Here is a 23,866-nt window from a genome sequence, read left to right as displayed (position 1 = left end):
GAGAAATGGCAGACGGAGTTCAATCCAGGCAAATGCGAGGTGATGCATTTTGAAAGAGTCAATTCAAGGCTGAACTATACGGTAAATGGAAATGTCCTGGGGAAACTTCATGCACAGAGAGATCTGGGTGCTCAGGTCCATTGTACCCCTGAAGGTGGCAATGCAGGTCGAAGGTCCATTGTACCCTGAAGGTGGCAACGAAGGTCGATAGAGTGATCAAGGAGGCATATGGCATGCTTTCATTCATCGTACAGGGTATTGAGTACAAGAGTTGCAGGTCATGCTACAGTTGTATAGGACTTTGGGTCGACCAAATTTGGAATACTGCCTACAGTTCTGGTCGCCAACTTACCAAAAGGACGTGGATGCTTTGGAGAGGGTGCAGAGGAGCTCAACAGGATGTTGCCTGGTATGGAGAGCACTAGCTTTGAAAAGAGGTTGAGTAAATTAGGATTATTTAGATTAGAAAGATGGGGGTTGAGGGGGCAACTGTTTGAGGTCCACAAAATAATGAGAGGTGGATACAAGAAGCTTCTTCCCAGAGTGGGGGGACTTAATTACCAGGGGTCACGATTTCAAGGTGAGAAGGAGATATGGGAAATTCTTTACACAGAGGGTGGTGAGTGCCCAGAATGCGTTGCCAGCAGAGGTGGTAGAGACAGGCACGAGAGCATCATTTACAATGTGCCTAGACAGATACATGAATGGGCAGGGAGCAGAGGGATACAGATCCTTGGAACATAGGCGACAGGTTTAGATAGAGGATATGGATCAGCGCAGGCTTGGAGGACTGAAGGGCCTGTTCCTGTGCTGTATTGTTCTTTGATCCTGCTTCTTACTAAGGTCCAAATACGGCTGGTTTAGAAGAAAACTCACTCACTAGTTCCAATTAGACATTGATCCTGAGACCATACAGCTATTTCTATTTTTTTCACTCGTGGGGCACAGGTGTTGCTGGTTGGCCAGCATTTATTTCCATTCCCTAGCTACCCTTGAGAAGGTAACGGTGAGCCGCTGCAGTCCACGTTCCGTCTGCTGATCCACAGTGCTCTTACGACGGGAATTCTAGGGGGAAAAGAAAACATTTGCCCATCCAGCCTTTCTGCTATTCAATACCATCATGGCTAATCAGGCTATGCTCTTAACTTACCCACCTGCTTCCATAACACTCGACTCCCTCGTACGTGGTTACAACTCGCTGGAGCAACACCAAGAAAATCGAGCCCCGTCACTCATGAAGTCTTCACAAAAGTTTTGATAAGCGTCTTTCGATTCGCGGTGATCGTCTCCATTGCTTCACAGACATGCACACTCAAAGCCAACATGTGCTGGACGGTGTATTTTTCTGAGGGGCGGGGGTAAAGGAGGCGGGAGTGACTCGCTATCCTTCACCATGATAAACTTTACCTTGCAAGCCAGCGGCTGCCGCTTCCTTCCTCCCGCTCACCCCACGGAACCAACACTGCTTCTGACAGCCGAAAATGGTCGTTGCTCGGCAACCACCTCAGCCATACGCACGCGCAGACTATCCTGAGAGCTTGCAGAAGGAGAATGGAAGGCTTGAGGAGAAGAGGCGATGTGAGGGGCGGGGCGGGTGAAGGACCGGCGCTGTTCGGGACGAAGGAGTGCGTACGTGCGCGCGGGTGGTTGGAGATGATCGGTGGGTCGTGCACGCGCGCTGGTTGGAAACGAGGCGCAGTCTGGTTTGTTCGACGGCCGGGGGGGTGGGGGGATTAGTACCATGACATACAGTAACAAAAAAAATCAGATCTGTAAGAGAGACTTCAGTTTACAGACATTAAATAAGGTCTCCAGAAAATTAAACGTTCTCCTTTCGCCTGTTTCTTTCCCCGGCTGTTGCGGTCATCGTCCGAAGCAGGTGCGTGATTTTTTTTATTATGTATTTGTCAAAGTTTGGAGCGTGAAGTGCATTCGTAGTGAAAAGTTTCTCTGCCTCGCTGTGCTGTCTGTCCACTAATGATATGGTCGCTAATACGAATTGATCGCCTTCCGTTTCGCTGTGGAGTGAGCAGTGTGTGGGTGGTGGAGGCCGGGACCGGGGCCTCGGTTAAAGCGAAGGAGGAAGCAGTAACCACAAGGAAACCTCAGATTTACCCAGTGGCCGCCCTAAACCTTCATAGATCTGACACAATAAATCACAGGGAAATCACCTGCACCGTGACAGACTCAGTGCCCTGACCCCTCAAAGACACCAACTCCATCCAACCACCTCACAGTTCACCCATCGCCTCTTGTCCGCTTCCACCCCCTCAATTCAGCCTCTAACTCTCATAAAACTGCTAATGCCTCCCAGTCCCTAACCTCCACACAACCCCATTATCCTCTCACCCACTCATACTCATCCCAACCGTGACACACAACCTCCAAATCGCCCCCCTTGATGCAGTCTTATTGGCCCCACACAACAGTCTCCCCCCTCAATCCACACAGCCGCATACTCCACAACTCCTATCTTTGTCCATTTCCCCGCACCATGCTCAAATGCATCCCTCCTCTACCCTCCCAAACATACTTGTTTTGTATTGACCGATATGGTTTGAAGGCTGGAGAAAGGAGTAGATTTTCTCTGTATACGGAATGATCATTTTCCTCTTTGCGTTGTTGTTTCATCTATGGAGCCACAGGGGTTTTTCTTTGCTCATTTGCATTATCTACGGTTAAATTTGTATTTGTGAAAGAAGTTATTGCTCTCCTGAAAATTGTAATTGCTAATTTCATGCAGGGCCAATAATTTACATTTTGGTTTACAAAAACCTTGCCTTATTAAAACAGCTGGAAATTTTTACTGATCAGGAATGAATTGCTTGTCAAGTTATTACATGACCCAGGGACACTGGTACACAATTTTTTTTTTACATTGCAAGTTTGTTATTTTATTTTCCCCCAAGATGCCTCCCTATGTAGTCAGCTTGATAGGGAGCTCCTCCTCACTGTGGACTTAAATTCTTGGCCAATCTCTGCCACACTTGGCCCACTGTAAGTTCCCCTGACTGTAATAGTAGACAATTAGCTCTAATGTCAAGGTAATTGCTTGTTTCAATTGCTATTCCCACATCCCCAGCCACAGGTTCACACTGGATTCCCTCCAGAAGCATGGAATTGTTATAGCACAGAAAGAGGCCATTTGGTCCAGCATGCATGCACTTTCCCTTCAAATGAGTGTCATAACTAGCCAATGTCCTACTTTTCCCCATTATTTTATCTTCGAGTGCTGCGTATTCCTTCAAATTCCTGAAAATTCTTGATTAACACTGCACTTCAACACTGAACAGCACAGGTTTATGTCGCAAGATGCAAATACTGTACTTGTGATTTGTTGCTCTGTTGCTTATGTTTCACAGTAATTATGATCAGTGTCAGTCTCCCCCTAATGCTGCTTTGGAGGGTCTCAGTCTCTTCTGTGTTTTGTTTTTGTTCTGGTTTGTCAGCATTATGTAAAGTCTGGTTACTACCCAGCAATGTACCACCTTGGACTGGCAGATACGTTGTTACTCCCAGGTCATGTGATGGCCTCTAACTTTGCCATCATCTTTACACTTCAACTGATCTATAGACCTCCTGGATCCTCACTCCAGCAGGAATTCCTGAGCTTTCTGTGATGCTGCTTCATTCTTTTGCACACTATTCCAAATTTGAAGAAGGGTTCATCAGTACTCTCTACTGATTCGATCAACTTGTGTCAGCTGTACCCCACTACAAGAATTATGGCTTTGACTTATGACTGCTATTATTACCTCAGCATTCCCTGTTTGTTCAAAAACAAAGTTGCTGGAAAAGCTCAGCAGGTCTGGCAGCATCTGTGTGGGAGAAAACAGAGTTAAAGTTTCGGGTCCGGTGACCCTTCCTCGGAACTGGACCCTAAATGTTAACTCTGTTTTCTCCTTCACAGATGCTGCCAGGTCTGCTGAGCTTTTCCAGCAACTTTGTTTTTGTTCCTGATTTTTCAGCAGTTCCTTTCATTTTTATTCCCTATTTGTTGCTGTTACATACGAGCTAACTAACAATACATAACCTGCTGACATGACAGAAGCTTTCCCAATATTCATTTGCATGTGTTCTTTACTTGATTGCTCAGTTGTGCACCCAGTGCTTCTTTCTACTTTGTTGTTTCCTTTTGTCTTTAAATTTTTTTTCTCTTTGCCAAACCTATACACTGTTCGTCTGTTATTAGACCTCCTTTCATTTCTGCTCTTTCAGGTACTCTGCCTTTCCCAGACCATACCTCAACCCTTCAGATGTCCCTATTCTTCTGCTGGCATCCCAGACTTGACTCCATCTGAGGTTAGCCAGCAATTTTTCTGTGTGCCTAACCTCCCATTTTTAAAAGGCTGCATCAATGCTATCATAGCCTCATAAGCAATGAACTCAGACTCGTCAACCTCAGTGCAGTCTTGCTAACTCCTTCACTCACCCAACATACTGGTTGGGAGTTGGTCTCACCGATTTCCTTTTTGTCCAACTTGCCTTGCCTGGTTCTTTGTGACAATAGACAATAGACAGTAGGTGCTGGAGTAGGCCATTTGGCCCTTCGAGCCAGCACTACCATTCATTATGATCATGGCTGATCATCCACAATCAGTATCCCCTTCCTGCCTTATCCCCATAACCCTTGATTCCACTATCTTTAAGAGCTCTATCCATCTCTTTCTTGAAAGTATCCAGAGTCTTGGCCTCCACTGCCTTCTGGCATATATCCACCACTCTCTGGGTGAAGAAATTTTTCCTCAACTCTGTTCTAAATGGCCTACCCCTTATTTTTAAACTGTGTCCCCTGGTTCTGAACTCACCCATCAGCGAAAACATGCTTCCTGCCTCCAGAGTGTCCAATCCCTTAATAATCTTGTACGTCTCAATCAGATCCCCTTTCATCCTTCTAAACTCAAGAGTATACAAGTCCAGTCACTCCAATCTTTCAACATATGATAGCCCCGCCATTCTGGGAATTGACCTCGTGAACCTACGCTGCACTCCCTCAATAGCAAGAATGTCCTTCCTCAAATTTGGAGACCAAAACTGCACACAATACCCCAGGTGCGGTCTCACCAGGGCCCTGTACAGCTGCAGAAGGACCTCTTTGCTCCTCTACTCAATTCCTCTTGTTATGAAGGCCAGCATGCTATTAGCTTTCCTCACTGCCTGCTGTACCCGCATGCTTGCTTTCATTGACTGATGTACAAGAACACCTAGATCTCGTTTTACTTCTCCTTTACCTAACTTGACACCATTTAGATAGTAATCTGCCTTCCTGTTCTTGCCACCAAAGTGGATAACGACACACTTATCCACATTAAACTACATTTCCATGCATCTGTCCACTCACCTAGCCTGTCCAAGTCACCCTATATTCTCATAACATCCTCCTCACATTTCACACTGCCACCCAGCTTTATGTCATCAGCAAATTTGCTAATATTACTTTTAATGCCTTCGTGACCTGCCCCCAGCCTATGATACAGTTGACCGTGCCATCATCTCGTTGAGCTTAATGGAGCTAAACGTTCTTGGTTCCATTTGTCTAGTAATAGCTATGGAATCACCATAAATATCTTCTTTTCCTATTCCCACTGAACGGACTTTGCTACCTCATTCTCATATTTAACTCCAAAATACAGTTTCAGCCAGACTGCTGCACTGTTACTGTTTTACCTTCTGTAAACATTGTCCTGCCTCAGGTCTTCTGGTGCAATCTTCATTCTACCTTTGTTACTCCATACTTAACTATTCTAATCCCTCTCTGGCCTACCTCCCGCATTGTATCATCCATAAACTTGAGGACATCCAAAGTTCTGCATCTGTGACCTAACTCGCATCAAAATCTGTTCACCCATCAAAGAACATAGAACATAGAAAAGTACAGCACAGTACAGGCCCTTCAGCCCACGATGTTGTGTCGTGGAATAATCCTAATCCAAAAATAAAATAACCTAACCTACATTCCCCTCAATTCACTGCTGTCCATGTGCATGTCCAGCAGTTGCTTAAATGTCACTCATGACTCTGCTTCCACGACTTCCACTGGCAAAGTATTCCATGCACTCTCAACAATCTGGATGAAGAACCTCCCTCTGACGTCTCCTCTATACCTTACTCCTAACACCTTAAAACTATGACCCCTCGTGGCAGTCAATCCTGCCCTAGGGAAAAGTCTCTGGCTATCGACTATCCATGCCTCTCATTACCTTGTACACCTCGATCAGGTCACCTCTCTTCCTCCTCCTTTCCAGAGAGAAAAGTCCGAGCTTAGTCAACCTCTCCTTGTAAGACAAGCCCTCCAGTCCAGGCAGCATCCTGGTAAACCTCCTTTGAACCCTCTCCAAAGCCTCCACATCTTTCCTATAATAGGACGACCAGAACTGGACACAATATTCCAAGTGTGGTCTCACCAGGGTTTTGTAGAGCTGCAGCATAACCTGGCGGCTCTTAAACTCGATCCCCCGTTAATGAAAGCCAAAACACCATATGCTTTCTTAACAACCTTATCCACTTGGGTGGCAACTTTGAGGGAGCTATGCACTTGAACACCAAAATCCCGCTGTTCCTCCACACTGCTGAGAATCCTGCCTTTAATCCTATATTCAGCCTTTAAGTTCGACCTTCCAAAATGCATCACTTCGCATTTATCCAGATTGAACTCCATCTGCCATTTCTCAGCCCAGCTCTGCATACTGTCAATGTCTCGCTGGAGCCTGCAATAGCCCTCGATACTATCAACGGCACCTCCAACCTTTGTGTCATCAGCAAACATACTAACCCACCCTTCAACCTCCTCATCTAAGTCATTTATAAAAACTACAAAGAGCAGAGGCCCATGAACAGAGCCGTGCGGGACACTCCTCAGCACTGACCTCCAGGGAGAATACTTACCATCTACAACCACTGTCTGCCTCCTCTCAGCCAACCAATTCTGAATCCAAACAGCCAAATCACCCTGTATCCCATACTTCCTGACTTTATGAATGAGCCTGCCGTGGGGAACCTTATCAAATGCCTTGCTGAAGTCCATGTACACCACATCCACAGCTCGACCCTCGTCAACCTGTCTCGTGACTTCCTCAAAGAACTCAATAAGATTTGTAAGGCATGACCTGCCCCTCTCAAAGCCATGCTGACTCCCTTTAATCACGCTATGCTTTTCCAAATAGTCATAAATCCTATCCCTCAGAATTCTTTCCAAAACCTTGGTGACCACAGATGTAAGACTGACTGGTCTGTAATTTCCAGGGATTTCCCTATTACCTTTCTTAAAAAGAGGAACAACATTTGCCTCCCTCCAATCTTCCGGTACGACTTCCGTGGAGAGTGAGGAAGCAAAGATCTTCGCCAGCAGCTTAGCAACCTCCTTTCTTGCTTCCCGGAGCAACCTAGGATAAATCTGGTCTGGCTCTGGGGACTTATCAATCTTAATGTTTGCCAAAATTTCCAGCATATCAACTTCCTCAATCTTGATCTGTTCAAGCCTGTTTCCCTGCTCCTCAAAGTTCTCATTCACAACAAGGTCCCTTTCCTTAGTGAAAACGGAAGCAAAACACTCATTTAGGGCTTCCCCTACCTGCCTAGACTGCACAAGTTCCCTACGCTATCCCTGATCAGCCCTACCTTCTCCCTGATCATTCTCTTATTCCTCACATATGAGTAAAATGCCTTTGGTTTCTCCCTAATCCTTCCTGCCAAGCCTTTTTCATGCCCCCTCCTGGCCCTCTTCAGTCCTCTTTTGAGCTCCTTCCGAGCAAGCCTTGTAATCCTCTAAAGCTGTGCTAGACCCTTGCTTCCTCCACCTTACGTAAGCTGCCTTTTTCTTTTTGACAAGAAGCACCTCTGTTCCCGTCATCCAAGGCTCCTTAATCTAACCCCTTCTTACCTGTCTCAGAGGAACAAATTTATGCATCACTCACAACAACTGCTCCTTAAACAGTCTCCACATGTCAGTGGTCCCCTTTCTGTGGAATAATTGCTCCCAATCTGTACTTCCCAACTCCTGCCTGATAGCATCATAGTTTCCTTTTCCCCAGTTAAATATCCTCCCCTGGTAACTGCTCCTTTCTCTTTCCGTGGCTACGGTAAATGTGAAGCTGTTGTGGTCACTGTCACCAAAGTGTTCTCCCACCATGAGATCTGACACCAGTCCTGGCTCATTGCTGAGCACCAAATCCAAAATGGCCTCTCCCCTTGTCGGTCTGTCCACATGCTGAGTAAGGAAACCCTCCTGAACACGCCTGACAAAAATGGCTCCATCCAAACCGTCTGCACTAAGGAGGTTCCAATCAATATCGGGAAAGTTGAAATCACCCATAACAACAACCCTGCTACGTTTGCACTTTTCAACAATCTGCCGGCCTATGAGTTCTTCGATCTCCCTACTGCTATTTGGGGGTCTGTAGAAAACCCCCAATGAGGTGACTACTCCCTTGCTGTTCCTAACTTGCACCCATACTGACTCAGTCGATAAACCTTCCTCGGTAACCTCAGCCCATACCACCTCAGTAGACGAGTCCTCATCAAAAGTTCTTTCAGCCACCGTTATACTGTCCTTGACCAACAAAGCCACACCTCCCCCTCTTTTACCACCTTCCCTGACCTTAATGAAAGATCTAAACCCTGGTGAAAGATCTAAACCCTGTGCTTGAAGTAGGCTGAACTCTGCTTAAACCGTATCTTTATTTTAAACTTGTTTCTTTTCTATGTTTTCAAGCCATGTGGTGATCTAGACACCCCCTCCCCAGCCCCCTGCCATAACCTTCCCAGTTATCCTGGCATCATGCTTGCTCAATTTTAATTGCTGCAACATTAGCTGTATTGTTTGACTGTGTAAGCTTTAAGCTACAGAATTCCTGCTCTATACCTTTCCTTCTGTCCCCTCCAGCTTCCTCCTTAAAGCTTACCTTTCTTTTGGCCAGTATTTCAGCCATCTGTTCTAATAAAGTTCAGTGTTAAATTTTGTTTAGCTATGCATTCATGAGGTGTGGTGGGTGATCAGCATCAGTAACTCAGCATGAGAGTACAGTAGACAATGCTGAAACATCTTCAACCACCTTCAGGTAGAATTGTTGAGTGGATGATCTCTCTTGGCCTTCTCTTGAACCCCTCAATCATCACAGATGCTAGTGTTCAACCAATTCATTCAACTCCACCTGACATTTTGTGATATCGCAGAGTCAGTGACAGTGTCAGAGATATTGTGCTGCAGCCCTGGTGTCCTCTAGAAAAAGCTGAAATTCTCGCCAAGCTATTCCAATACTGCAACAACACTAGCATTTACTGACTGCAGAAATTGCTGGGTAAGGCATATCCACAAACTGTCGGACAATTATGGCTCATCGGTGTACAACATCAGCAAACTGATGGAAGGTGCAGCTGGTAGTGCTATCAGGCTATACTCATTCACTTGCTCAGCAACACTAATTTGATTCTGTGTGCAGAAATCATGACCATCTGGAATCAAGCAACAGCCAGAGGTGAAGCAAGATTGACTTTGATATCAAGGTAGTACTTTGAATTTGGCATGAAGGAACCAAGTAAAAAGTGAATTAGGAATTGATGGGAATGTTTCACCAGTGGGACTCATCTGAAGATGGTTGTGATTTTATTTGAAGCTAATCATCTAATCTCTAAGAGAATGCGGTTCAGCTATAAGAAAAAGAAGTAAGCCTGATCTTGATCACAAAGTCAATTTTTCTGTTTGCTCCCCAAAACCCTTGATCCTAAAGAATCTGTCTGCCTCATTCTTGATTACAGTGGCTGCAGGAGGAGACCAAAAACTAGGTGTTCTGTCCAACTGGCTGGACATACTCAGTAGAAATGCTGACACAGTGGTTTACAGTCAAGAGGAAGCACTGAAAGTGGCAAGGTGTAGAATGTAACAAAAATTTCTGGAAAAAGCATAGCAGGTTTGGCAGCATTTGTGAAGAGAAATCAGAGTTAATGCTTTGGGTCCGATGACCCTTCCTTGGGTGTAGAATATACTCTGGACGAGAACTTGCAAATGTCCGTCCCTAAGAGCAGTTCGTTTGCACCTGACTATGCTGATCAAATCTTAAAGGACATAGTTTCTAGACTAGGTCCGCAGCAAGAGGGAAAAACATGCATGACATCACCTTCATCGATCTGTCTGCCCCAGATTGTTCTGACAGTGTTGATATGAGTGATTAGCGCCTGGTCCGTGTGGAGCAGAGTAGGATGCTCCTGTTGGAGTGCCTTTGCTGGCCTGTTCTTTTCCTCTCCTTTTCTTTCCTTTCTTTTTTTCCTTCTTCTCTTCCCCTCAGCACTGGAGCTGGTAGCAAGTCCAGTGCAAGTCCTTGTGCCCTGGAATGCTGCAAGCAGCGAGCCCTGCAGCAGTGCGGGTGATAGCCTGCAGCAGCATGTGGAGAAGCAGCCGCAGGACATTGTGCAGGCGGCCCAAGGCAGCGGACAGCGTGCGGGAGGTCGCACTGGAGGGGTCAAGGTAGGAATCCCAGTACAATGCAACTTACCTGGTTGCTGCTGAGTGCCAGTGAGGAGTGGACTGGAGGCTGGATTAATGCCAGACGGTTGCTGGACCTGGACCTGGGCCTGGCGCCACGTGCTGAGCTGTTGTTATCTTACTGTAGTTTAAAGCCTTTTCATTATGTTGTGACTACCTCTAAGTAATGCTTATGCTTTTCTTTAATCTTCTTTGTGTAAGACCACTATTTTTTTCTCAAAGATTTGTACCTAGGTACTTGAACCTAAGATTGTGCCATTAAAAGACAGCTACTGCTTAAAAAAAAACTTTTCACTGTACTCCTATACTTCTGCTTTGTAGTAGAATTGACTATAAAGGATATTCTGATCAGAGATAATGGGAACTGCAGATGCTGGAGAATCCAAGATAACAAAGTGTGAAGCTGGATGAACACAGCAGGCCAAGCAGCATCTCAGGAGCACAAACGATGACCTAGATCCTTCATCAGAGATCTCTGAGATGTTGCTTGGCCTGCTGTGTTCATCCAGCTTCACACTTTGTTATAAAGTATATTCTGTTGTTTTAAAATGTCCCATTTTCACGTTGAGGATATTCATCATGTTTTGTGGTACTGCCATTGCGCTAAATGCTATAGATTTCAAACAGGTCTAATAATTTTGGATCACGAGCAACAGTAGAATTATAAGATAATAAAACGTGAGGCTGGGTGAACACAGCTGGCTAAGCAGCATCTCAGGAGCACAAAAGCTGACGTTTCGGGCCTAGACCCTTCATCAGAGAGGGGGATGGGGAGAGGGAACTGGAATAAATAGGGAGAGGGGGAGGCGGACCGAAGATGGAGAGTAAAGAAGATAGGTGGAGAGAGTGTAGGTGGGGAGGTAGGGAGGGGATAGGTCAGTCCAGGGAAGACGGACAGGTCAAGGAGGTGGGATGAGGTTATTAGGTAGATGGGGGTGCGGCTTGGGGTGGGAGGAAGGGATGGGTGAGAGGAAGAACCGGTTAGGGAGGCAGAGACAGGTTGGACTGGTTTTGGGATGCAGTGGGTGGGGGGGGGGGGGGGGGGAAGAGCTGGGCTGGTTGTGTGGTGCAGTGGGGGGAGGGGACGAACTGGGCTGGTTTAGGGATGCAGTAGGGGAAGGGGAGATTTTGAAACTGGTGAAGTCCACATTGACACCACTAGGCTGCAGGGTTCCCAGGCGGAATATGAGTTGCTGTTCCTGCAACCTTCGGGTGGCATCATTGTGGCAGTGCAGGAGGCCCATGATGGACATGTCATCTAAAGAATGGGAGGGGTAGTGGAAATGGTTTGCGACTGGGAGGTGCAGTTGTTTGTTGCGAACTGAGCGGAGGTGTTCTACAAAGCGGTCCCCAAGCCTCTTTGGGCGGTTGTGATAGGGATGGGGTGTGAGGGATGTGTTGCGGGAAATGCAGGAGACGCTGTCAAGGGCATTCTCGACCACTGTGGGGGGAAAGGTGCGGTCCTTGAAGAACTTGGACATCTGGGATGTGCGGAAGTGGAATGTCTTATCGTGGGAGCAGATGCGGCGGAGGCGGAGGAATTGGGAATAGGGGATGGAATTTTTGCAGGAGGGTGGGTGGGAGGAGGTGTATTCTAGGTAGCTGTGGGAGTCGGTGGGCTTGAAATGGACATCAGTTACAAGCTGGTTGCCTGAGATGGAGACTGAGAGGTCCAGGAAGGTGAGAGATGTGCTGGAGATGGCCCAGGTGAACTGAAGGTTGGGGTGGAAGTTGTTGGTGAAGTGGATGAACTGTTCGAGCTCCTCTGGGGAGCAAGAGGCGGCGCCGATACAGTAGAATTATACTCCAGATTCTCCAACCTCATGGCCTAGCTTATGCATGCTACCACTACTGTCGAAGCAGGGCATCAGCCTTGGTTCAATGCAGGAAGGTATGTCAGGAGCAGCACCAGACATATCTAAAAATGAGATGTCAGTCTGGTGAATCTATAACGTGTGACCATTCGAGTGTCAAACAGCACAAGTAGCAATTGATAGATAGGATTCAACCAATTCCATGACTAAAGGATCAGATTTAAGCGCTGCGGTTCTGCCGTATTCACTGAAGAATGGTGGAGGTTAGTTTAAAAAAAACTTGCTGGAGTAGGAGGTTTCATAAATGTCCCTATCTTGAATAACGTTCTGGGAACCTGAGTTCAAATCCCACTGAGGTAGATGGTGAAATTTGAACGTGATAAAGATCTGGAATCAAAAGTCTAATGATGGCCACAAAACCATTTTCAGTTGACGGAAAAACCTGTCTGCTTCATTTGAATCCTTTTAAGAAGGACTCCCCACCCACAAGAAATGTGGTTCACTCTTCACTTCCCTCTGGGTAATTAAGGGTGGTCAATAAATGCTAGCCAAGCCAGCAATGCCCACATTCTGTGAATGAGTTTAAGGAAAAATCCCCTCTATGCTACACCCTGTTCTAAAAAAATGGAAAAAGGAACCAGCAAGAATTCTTTTTTGGATTTTCACTTTTAGGCTCTGTTCATGCTGAGTTTCCAATCCATCACTAGGTGAGTACTACTGATGAACGGATGAGGTAGATCTTGATTATTGGTTCCCACCAATTAAACACTTCTTTATGATCAAACCCTCCTCAAGGAGGGTTTTAAATTCTGCCCGTTATGCTGAAAATACTTTTCTTCATACCTCATGCTGCACATACACAGTAATTGACATATTTTTGGCAATTGCAGCATAACTGCAATCTTTAAGAAGATGTTTCATAAAATTTGTGAGAGAGAGGGCTGCTTAATCCTTCCACCATGCCTTTCTACCCCATTCTGTGCTCATAAAGCTTTACCTAAAGTGCCTAGAATTGGCTCTACCCCCAGTTGAATAAGCAAAAGACACTCATGCCCTGTTCAGTATTACTGGTCTGCTCCATATATACCTGTAAACAGAATTTAGACCAGTCTGTTATGCATGAAAACAGAAAATGCTGGAGAAACTCAGTATGACTGGTACCATTTGTGGAGAAACAGAGTTAATGTTTCAGTCTAATTATGACTTCTGAACATCAGAACTGCGTGACATATAATAATCATGATGACTTTGTAAGTTTTGTAAAAATTATAAACTATAACAAAACTTGAACCTAAAAATGCCATTAACACTTACCATGAAGAAGTGAAACCAAATTTTTAATATATATACGAAAAAATGTCCTCCTTCACTAAGCAACGAAATCAGGATCAGCTAGTATATATTAAACATGGGAATATTACATCTAGCATATTTTGCCATACTTATCTATGAATACATAGATTAAAAAGTCTGAGTTTAAACATTGTTTTAATCTTCCTTTTGCTTTTAGTAAATTACAAGTGAATGCTGATTTTTTTTAAGGCTATACTTAGACATTGTGGCTTTTGAGAGCCATTGTTCTGCCAAAGAAGAATAATGAACACGTATGCATAAAAAGTCCTTTGAATTACCGAAGTAAGTTACCACTGTACATGATTCACATTTCAAGCATGAATAGCCAAAATCAGATCGATGTCTCTAATTTCAGTCAATGTTGTACAGCATAAGGTTCAGGCGTTTATAACATGGTATTTTGTCTGATTGAGAAATATACAATTTGGTTTGTGGATATTACCACAACACCTGCAAATCTAAACCCTGTTTTGCAATTTTATTTATTAGTTGTCTTCAGTTCACCTTTTTGCTGCTGTATGTTTTTAACAGCTTAACGGTTAGGCTTTTATAACTACTTAATTTTTTTCACTGTTTTAAATTGTCTTTTTTCTCATCTTCTCTAGGTCTGCCTCAGTGTTTGAGTTGCAGCATATGTAGTACAAGTTAAATATTATGGAGCAAAATTTGTTGTAAAAATGATCTAGTTAGAAGATCTTGTATTAATTTAGGGATTTGATTCAATTCTGACCACAGCAAAAATTTTAAGATTTAAATAAGAAAACTGATACACAGTTGCATTGGTTTTATGTCAGGACGTCCAAATCTTTGGGTCATGACCACCAGTGGTTTGCTAGCTGAAATTTTGGATCCTTGAATTCAGAGATGATAATAATAGCAGTCATGGAGCTCAAACCAGTTGATAACCTTCAATATACTGAGGATAAACAAGCAGTACTTAATGTGTCTTTTTTTCCCTTCAACTTTAGCACAACTTTGGAAACAAATCATGTGGATTACTGCCAGCTTCAAAAGGTGAACAGTAATTTAATTTTGAGATGGCTGAGCAAGGCGGAAAACTGGATGCATCTATTGTTCCAGGACAGATCTATATTGAAGTGGAGTATGATTATGAGTATGAGACAAAAGATCGAAAGATTACAATAAAGCAAGGTGAAAAGTATATTCTTTTGAAGAAGACAAATAATGATTGGTGGCAGGTTAAGAAGGAAGATGGCTCGAAGCCTTTTTATCTTCCAGCGCAGTACGTTAAAGAACTACCTCGGAAGGCATTGATGCCACCAATGAAACAAGTACCCGTTTCTGTTAAAATCAAATCTGCTAGTTTAAGCGCAGATGCCAAGTTATTGCGGATATCCACTGAAAATCTTTCCAAACCACTAGATTACTCCAGCTCTTTCAAATCTTCTGTGGGACAATCGCAGGCTCAGACCTCTGTACAAAACCAGCCGAAAAACCAAAGCACAAGTCAAACCCAGAACCAGACTTGTGTTCAAGGGATAAGCCAATTGTATTCTGGAGTCCAAAGTGGTGCCAAAGCTAGCAACCATAGCCAAGGACTTGGAGAAAGTACATCTCAGTATTTAAGAGATACAAATCTGAACCGAATTTCAGGTCAATCACAAAATTTTGAAACCCCGGATGTAGAAAAAATAAAAAATTTGATTCATGAACCTTCATATGACTGGGCTCCAGAGAGTTCAGAAAGGCACCGTCAAGACTCTGAATCTGGAGATGAACATAGTAGCAGTTCCACAGAACAGTTTCAGGTATGAATTGCACATTGTCACATGGATAATAATAATTTTGCTTTTTTTTAACAGAAGGAATAAAAATGCATTGGTTCAATTCAGGTTTTTCATTAAGATTTGCACCTTCACCAGCCTGTTCTAAAATTTTTTTATTCACTTGTCTTGTGTTGATCAGTTTTTCTTTTGCCCCATGACTCTTTTGGGGGTTGGGGGAGTAGCGTGCGGGGGGGTAATGGGGAAACAGGGAAACAAAGTGATTTCTTTTTGATGAGAAGTCAGGTTTTGGTAACAGCAATCTTTTCATGCTGTATTGTCAGCTATAACCATGGTAGCAACTGCTATAGTAGTTCTATTTTGTAACTTCCTAATTTGTTAAATATGAGATCATTATGGTTTCTGAAGTTAGAAATTAAATTGTTTTAAGGGTCCTGAAATAATGTATTTGCTTGCGGAATAGCAATAGTAAAAATACATACAGTTTATAGAAACATTGTTGAAAGAGTATTGTGATCGAACCAGTTTCACCAGCAATGACTGAACATATTCTGAGGTTGGTACATAGTTACTGTATTGCAAAAATACATCTTGAATTGTACTTTGAGATATCTTTTTAAGATCTACATCTGACATTTTCCAACTATAATGTTGTAAAAGAGTAGGTTTGTTATGTTAGTGATCCAGCCATTTTTACTATGACACACCATTAATGATCTTGTCAAATACTATTCTGTGAAATGCCGAATACTTTATTTAATTGTGTAGATTAGTTGAAGATACTAATGGTGTACTTAAGTTCTGAGAAGAAAATTATTTGTGGTAGATATGTCTATCAGCATTTGAAGAACCTTGTTTTAAATTGGTTATCAGGCAAGCTTGACTGTTGAATTTTAGTGAGCTGCAGAGTAACTGAATTAAGAAGGAACACATGCTTAATCCAGAGATAGGACCTGCCGATGCTGGAGAATCTGATAACAAGGTGTACAGCTGGATGAACACAGCAGGCCAAACAGCACCAGAGGAGCTGGAAAGCTGATATTTCAGGTCAAGACCCTTCTTCAGAAAAAGGGCCTTCTGAAGAAGGGCTTCGACCCAAAACGTCAGCTTTCCTGCTTCTTAGCTGCATGGCCTGCTGTGTTCATCCAGCTCTACATACTCTACATATAATCCATATGTGTTTCAGTTTGCAATTTGGGAATTTTTTTTAAGCAGAAGCTGCGGGAACTCTTAGCATAGTGAAGGAACACCTCACGCAAGAGTTATTTGTCTCTGTTTTGTAGTCGTAGAATAAGTTGAATTCCTTTTTTGTTGTATGCTTTTCCTAAGCTGCTGGTGTTTGTGCCCCATATGCCACGTTTTCTGCTGTTTTGCAGTTAAGACAAATTTCATTTGAAGTAAATGGGCTATTGAAATTTTCTATATTTGGTTCTTGTATCCTCTGGTTGGTATTTCTTTGCATAGCATGAAGCTGTGAACTTGGCTGTGTGTTATACACTTTAAGCTTTTACTGGGACTGAAACTATCATACAGTGATGTAATACATCACTATCCTCACTGAGTGATTGGATTGTTTCTTTTAAACAAAAACATTAGCATGTTCAAACCATAAGTCTTCCAGTTGTCCTTCCTGAAATCAAACACCATATGCTAATTGTGTCGTTCTTTTTAATGTAAGAAAAGCAAATGGAATTTTAATTAGTGTTTAAATTGTTCCTCCATAATGCCCAGTTTTCCTGGGCATAGAGAGTATAAAGGCCTGTATTTTGTAGAGATAGCAGTAGTAATTAATTGCGTTTATGTTTGCCTACAGACCTTCTTCGTTTTTTTACTGGAACTTGGTGTTTTTAGAAATCAAACCAGTGTGGCATCATTGACAGGACATCTAGAACTTGTGTGAGGTGTGCGTGCAAAATTTGCCTCCTTAATTGGATTGGACAGTGTTTATTGTTTACAGAGACCAAGTTAGGAAGCGTAAGTTAGATTCTTTTAATTCTGCACCAATATGTGCAAAAAAAAAGAGATAGGGGAAGAAAGATGTGTCTAAAGAGAGAAATTGTAGACAAAGCAAAAAGTCCCCAACAATAACACAGTAATGTGACTGTACAATATAAAATTTACTTACTAACTTCATGACTAACACCCCAAGGGTTACAACTGACCAGAGAGTGAACTGATTTAGCCATATAAATACTGTGGCCAAAAGGGCAGGTCAGAGCTAGGAATCTTCCAATGAGGAGCTTGCTTCAGACTCTCCAAAACTGTCTATCATCTACATGGCACAGCGTCAGGATTGTGATGAAGTACTCCTCAATTGCCTGGATGAGTGCAACTTCGTCAGCACTCAAGCATGACACTGTACAGACAAATGCAGCCCACTTGATTGGCACCACATCCATGCATTTTCACACACTTAGTGACCAACTCTCAGTTGCAGAAATGTGTACCACCTACAAAAGGCACTGCAGAAATTCACCAGATCTCCTTAGATTACAATTTTGAAACTGGTGGCCACTACATCTAGAAGGACAAGGTATTAGATATATGGAATAGCATCACCTCCACATTCCTGCCCAAGTCATTTTACTGTCCTGATTTGTAACTATATGACTGTTTGTTTTTTAAATGTTCTTCGCTCAAAATCCTGAAAATTTGTCGGAACATCATTGTGGTGTACATATACCCGATGGATTACAGTCATCCATGAAGGAAGATCACCCCCACTTTTTCAAGGGCATCTGGGGTTGGATAATGCTGGTGCCAAATACGAAACCTGAATCTGATGAATAAATTAAAGTGAAAACAGTGGGAAGTCAAATAAAATGTATACTTATCACTGCCTTGAGTTTTACTGCTCATATCTGCCTAATTTTCAAATTTCACAATACCACTAACCATCAGGTGATACTGCTAGATGGTCATACAGAGGATTTAAACACCCCAATATTATATTTGAGAGAATATTATTTTTCATATGTTAGTACAAGCCCCAGAGAAGTGTGTTAATTGAACATCAATTGTATGCAAGTGATGAGCATTATCTGGGGACTGGCTTGATCTCCTACAAATAAACACAGACTGAATCGATGATTTGTGGAATTAGAAGGTGAATGCTTATCAAGTATAAATCTAAACAAATAAGCATTGAAATCTTGACTTTGTGCTTTACTAATTGGATTTTCTTTGCAAGAATATCAAGAACTATTTACATGCATCACATTAATATTTCATCATATATATTTTTTGGAGTTAATTCCTTAGCTATTTGTAGCTTTTCCAGTCTAGAATAATGAAGAATGAGTTTCAAGTCATCGATACAGTGAATAGTGTGATGAGATATTTGATATCCGCTACATAAATATACTGTTTGACGTCTTTCCTTGAGCTGATTTACGTTTTCTTCAGAATCTTTCTTTGAGTCTGCTCCGAGCAGCCACAGGTTTTGTCAGCCTTGAGCTAGCAATTAGAATTTGACTTGTCCTATATTCCTTGTAGGGAGTTGTTTACATACAGTACACTCATCTCATATAATGCTTGTAGCTAAGGTTAAGAATTATGTATAACTGTGATCAAGGATCTAGCAAGTAGGACGTCGTGTTGTTACTTGGCTCTGTTTGTTGGTAATGAACTGTTTGTTCTCTGAATCTTAAAATTGTGTTTAAATTTCACTTCCTGTAATGTTTCTGCTTTTCGATCAGTAGCCCTGTTAACAAAAGTGAAGCTTTTAGTTTGGAATTTTCTCCATTTTAAGAAATAGATTGGGCACAATTTGCCTTTTGTGGTATGTTCTTTTGACAGATACAGACCAGTTTTAAAGGTGTCATTTATAAACCAATGCCTTTCCCCATCAACTCAAGGCAAGAATATGCAAGAATAACATGGAACATCTCCCTAGACGAAGGTGCTTAGTTTAAAAAATAGAAAACTTAATATTCATGTAAAGTTCATAGTAACTTCAGTTGTTTCATGTTTAAAAACATCTACAATAAAACATGAAGATATAACGCAGTCTTGTATATCACTTAAAATTTTATGGATTAGTGTATTAGAAAATAGCTGTCCAGTGCAGAATTATAGATTAACTTTCCAATGTGAGTTTAAAAATAAGATGTACTGAAAGCTTAACATTTTGCCTAGTGATAGCTGAACCGCATGGGCTAATTGTTTGATTTGTGTGAAATTTATTTATCTCGTTTATCATGCTGGTGCCCAAGATTGGGAAGAGGAAAATTAGTTAGAGAATTCATGCTGTAGGCTGCAGTAGCCCTTCAAGCTTGTGTATACTACCTATAAGAATACTCCTATTTGAGACAGGAATGGCTTCTATAAATAATGATGCCTGTTGCTGTTTAGTAGGCTGATGGCATTCAGCATGAAGCCTGTGCAAGCCTGACAGGTTGCACCTTTGCAGAGCTGGGACAAATATGCTTGTGGGGTCTTTTGCTACTTCCATTGGTGAGGTTTTCAACTAGTATGACAGGGGGATGGAAATCAAACCTTAGACCTAGATGGGGTAGATTCAGATCAGGAAACAGAAGGTAGAACATTAGTTCAGCCACTTGGAAAAGGATTAGCAGCGTCCAGCAAAGGAAAGTTGATGGGGTTAAGCTGTTTACACTTCAATGCAAGGAGTATTACAAACAAAGCAGATGAATTAGGGCACACGTACACATGTGGCAGCATGAATATTGTTGCTATAAAGGAAACCTGGCTAAAGGAGGGGCAAAATTGGCAGCTCATATCCCTGGATTTAGAGTTTTTTAGGCGGGATAGAGTTGGTGACAAAAGTGGGATGGGATGTAGCATTTTGTTACGGAATCAATTATAGTTTTGGGAAGGGGAAATATACTAAATGGGTTAACAAATGAGGCTTTCTGGATTGAATTTAAGAAGGAAAAAAGAGGCAGTCACACTACCAGGAATACACTACTGACACCCAAATAATGTGAGGGAGATAAAAGAATATATATGTAGATGAATTTCTGCCTGTAGGAATAAGTGGTCAATAATAGTAGGAAGCTTTAATTATCCCAATATCAATTGAGTTTCAAATCATATAAGTATATTGAGGGTGAAAAAATCATGTGCTGTGTCCAGGCAAGTTTTATTTTTCAACAATGTATGACAAGCCCAACAAGTGGAGACACAATTCTGGATTTAGTTTTGAGAAATGAAGATGGACAAGTGGGTGAAATAACTGGGTGACCATATTGGGGAAAGTGACCACAATTTGGTTAGATTTAGTATGTTTATGAAAAAGGACAGCGATAAATCAGAAGTAAAAGATTTTAACTGGTGGAAGGCAAATTTTTGTAAAATGTATGAAGTGATTTGACAGAGGTGGACTGGACAGGACTGATGAAAGATGAGTCAGAGGTAATTGGTGGGAGGCACTAAAATGGGAGATCCTTTGGTCACAAAGCAGACGTGTCCTCTCCAAAACCAAGAATGGTACTGCGAAATCTAGAGTCCCTTTGTTGTCCCTAAAAATACAGGGCAAGATTAAACAGAAAATGAGGGCTTGTGATAGTTGCAAAAACTTAACACTGCAGTTAGCCGAGAGGAATATTGAAACTACATAGATGAAATGGGGGGTAAAAAAAGGAAATCAAAGCAAGGACATGCGAAATTATTAGCAAAAGGATAGTTAAGGAAAAAGTGGAACCTATCAGAAGGGACAGAAAAGGAACTTGTGTAAAGATGCAAAACAATTGTAGGCCAATTAGGTTTACTTCAGTGGTGGCTAAATTGTTAGAATCAATCCGGAGAAGGGCATGGACAAGTTGGGGATAGTCAACATGATTTTGTTAAGTGAAGGTTCTGCCTTACAAATTTGATTTGAACTGTTTGAGGAAGTGACCAAGAGGATTGAGATTGGTGCAGTAGATATTGTCAGCATAGAGTTTAGTAAGGCATTTGACAAAGTCTCACTTTGGCAGACTAGTAATAAAAGTAAAAGCCCATGGAATACAGGGTAATGTGTTGAATTAGATCCAAAGTTGAATTGGAAACAGAAAACAAAAGGTAATGGTTGATGGCTGCCCTTGTGAACAGAAAGCTGTCTCAAGTGGTGTTCTGCAGGCCTTGGTGTTGGGACCCATGCTGATTATTTTATACTTTAATGATTTGAACTTGAATGGCCATATGGCGAGTGTAGAGGATAGTGTAAGCTCCAAAATGATACAGATGGATTGGTGGAGTGAGCAGGAAAGTTTCAGTTGAGTTCAACTCTGTTAAGTGTGAGTTATTGCATTTAGGGAGGTCAGACAGTAAAAGGGAATACACAATGCACAAGAACGTACTGAGGGGACAAATGAAGTGAGAGAACCTGGCGTGCAAGTGCCATCTAAAGGTAGCAGTACAGGTGGATGAGATTGTAAAGAACGCATGTTGAATACTCTGCTTCATTGGCAGCGGTATGGAATATGAAATGGGGATATAATGATGAAACTGTATAAGACACTGGTGAGGCCACAACTGGAATATTGTGTGCAGTTTGGGACACTACATTACAAGAAGGATTAATTGGTCTGGAGAGAGTGCAGAGAAGATTTATTAGAATGTTGCCAGAGCTGGAGAATTGTAGCTATGAGGGTTTGGAGAGGTTAGGGCTCTTTTTTTGGAACAGACAAGGCTGAGGTGTGATAATATGGAGGAATACAAAATTGTGAGGGCTAGATGTAGCGTTCAAGTAGACAAGAGGAATCTGTTTCTCTTGGCAGAGATTTCAAACAAAAGCAAGGGTTATTGCTTGAGTCTATGTGGCAGCAGGATTAGAAGAGATATGAGGAAAAACACTTCTATGCAGAGCATGATGGGTATCTGGAATTTGCTGCCTGAGTTGATGGTGGAGGCAGAGACCCTAAATTCTTTGAAAAAATACCTGCATCTGCACCTTAAGTGCTATAAGTTGTAGGGATGTGGGATGCGGGCAGGAAGGTGGGATTAGAAAGAGCATTTGGGTGTCTTTGGCATGGACAAGATAGGCCGAATGGTCCCCGTTTCTGCTGTATCATTTCAATGATTCTGTGCTAAGGCTCCCATGAGTTACTGGAGGAATATAGAATTGTATCCCAACATTGGACACAAAATATTTGTTTTGTGATTTAGGGTAATTCAGATTTGGACTTGCTGTATAAAATACTGTGAAATACTTTGATTTGACTATTTAGTTACATTCTGATGTCTTTTAGGCCAAAGATTAATGTGTTATAAAATGCTGTCACTATTTATAATTCATGAGAAGAAAATGTTTGTCTTCTAACTAAAGACTATGACACTACACTTTAGGCGTATCTATCCGAGCTACACCAGGCAAGTATCTGCTTGTATTTTTTTGAATAAGTTTGGAAACTGCAACCTAAGTTAATTCTACTGACTTGGAAAATACTTTTAGTTCTGGTCTCTTGCCCCTACATGCTTGAAAATGCTTCTTCTCTGACCTGCTTTCATGTTATAACTGATGGTTTTCTCATTTGTGTCTGTGGTTCACATTTTCTTTGGTTATTGCATATCTGAAGACTCCGTAAAACATTTCATGATTTTGTTTGCTAGCTAAACTCAATTTTGCTGCATACTGCACAATAAAAACTTGATTCTTTTGAAGTTTGCTGAAATAATTTTTCATTTAGTTATTTTCTAAGTTTCTGAATTCCTTTTAGTCCTCCATTGTCCTGATACATCTGAGCACTCTTCAGTATCTTGTACCTTTTGTCTCATTAAATCTTGTTGGTCATTCGAACTAAAAGCCCCCCTGTCCTCACTCTGTTAAACCCAAGTAGTGTAGATCTGGTTATAATTTGACACACAACTGGTTTAACCATTCATAGGTGTGTCTTGACATTATTGTGTGCAAACATCTTCTGTCAAAAATACTTCCTATTTCGGAATTATCATCTTATTTCCTATAAGCTGTTTCTATCTCTCCCCATCTTCTTTCATGCACACCCAAAACATAGCTCCTGACTTTAATTGTAACCACAGCAGAGACCATCCATTCAAGTGCTTTCCAATCCTTCCCAGAAGCTAACAAGGCAAGGTTCCAAGTCCTGAGATCACCCCCATCTTCCGCTTTTCTGATGAAGGGTCTAGGCCTGAAACGTCAGCTTTTGTGCTCCTAAGATGCTGCTTGGCCTGCTGTGTTCATTCAGCTCCATACTTTGTTATTTCGGATTCTCCAGCATCTGCAGTTCCCATTGTCTCTGATCCCATCTTCCCCTGCCCTGCATGTTCATGAGACATACCTGTTCTCTTGATGGTATTGTCAATAAACCACTGACCACCTAAGCCCCTGACTTGAACCTCAAGCTAGCAGATGTTGGAAATCATCTTATCTATAGTTTCTATTTCCTAAGGCATTATTACCATCTATTTGACAAAGAACATCTTAACATCCACTCTGAGAAACCTATCCTTCCTACATCCCTTCATTCTTGCAGATTTTGAATTATTTCATATTTATCACCACAACTACCAAT

The 23,866-nt window shown here is 42.2% G+C and overlaps 1 protein-coding gene across 7 annotated transcripts in view; it reads left to right on the top strand.

Moving 5' to 3' along the window:
• Nucleotides 1-1,670: 1,670 nt before the first annotated feature.
• The window catches only part of arhgap12b (Rho GTPase activating protein 12b), a 238,944-nt gene continuing 216,748 nt past the window's right edge, over nt 1,671-23,866 (top strand). For all 7 annotated transcript variants that reach the window (XM_059639246.1, XM_059639243.1, XM_059639245.1 and 4 more), the window contains exons 1-2: nt 1,671-1,879; nt 14,613-15,413. In XM_059639246.1, the coding sequence (XP_059495229.1) occupies nt 14,682-15,413 (732 nt within the window). In that variant the 5' untranslated portion in view covers nt 1,671-1,879; nt 14,613-14,681. The remainder of the gene's footprint in view (nt 1,880-14,612; nt 15,414-23,866) is intronic.

The sequence above is a fragment of the Stegostoma tigrinum genome, chromosome 2 (genome assembly GCF_030684315.1).
Source record: "Stegostoma tigrinum isolate sSteTig4 chromosome 2, sSteTig4.hap1, whole genome shotgun sequence".
Lineage (NCBI taxonomy): Eukaryota > Metazoa > Chordata > Chondrichthyes > Orectolobiformes > Stegostomatidae > Stegostoma > Stegostoma tigrinum.
The sequence above is the reverse complement of the archived record's forward strand: the minus strand, read 5'-3'. Positions and strand labels throughout refer to the sequence as shown.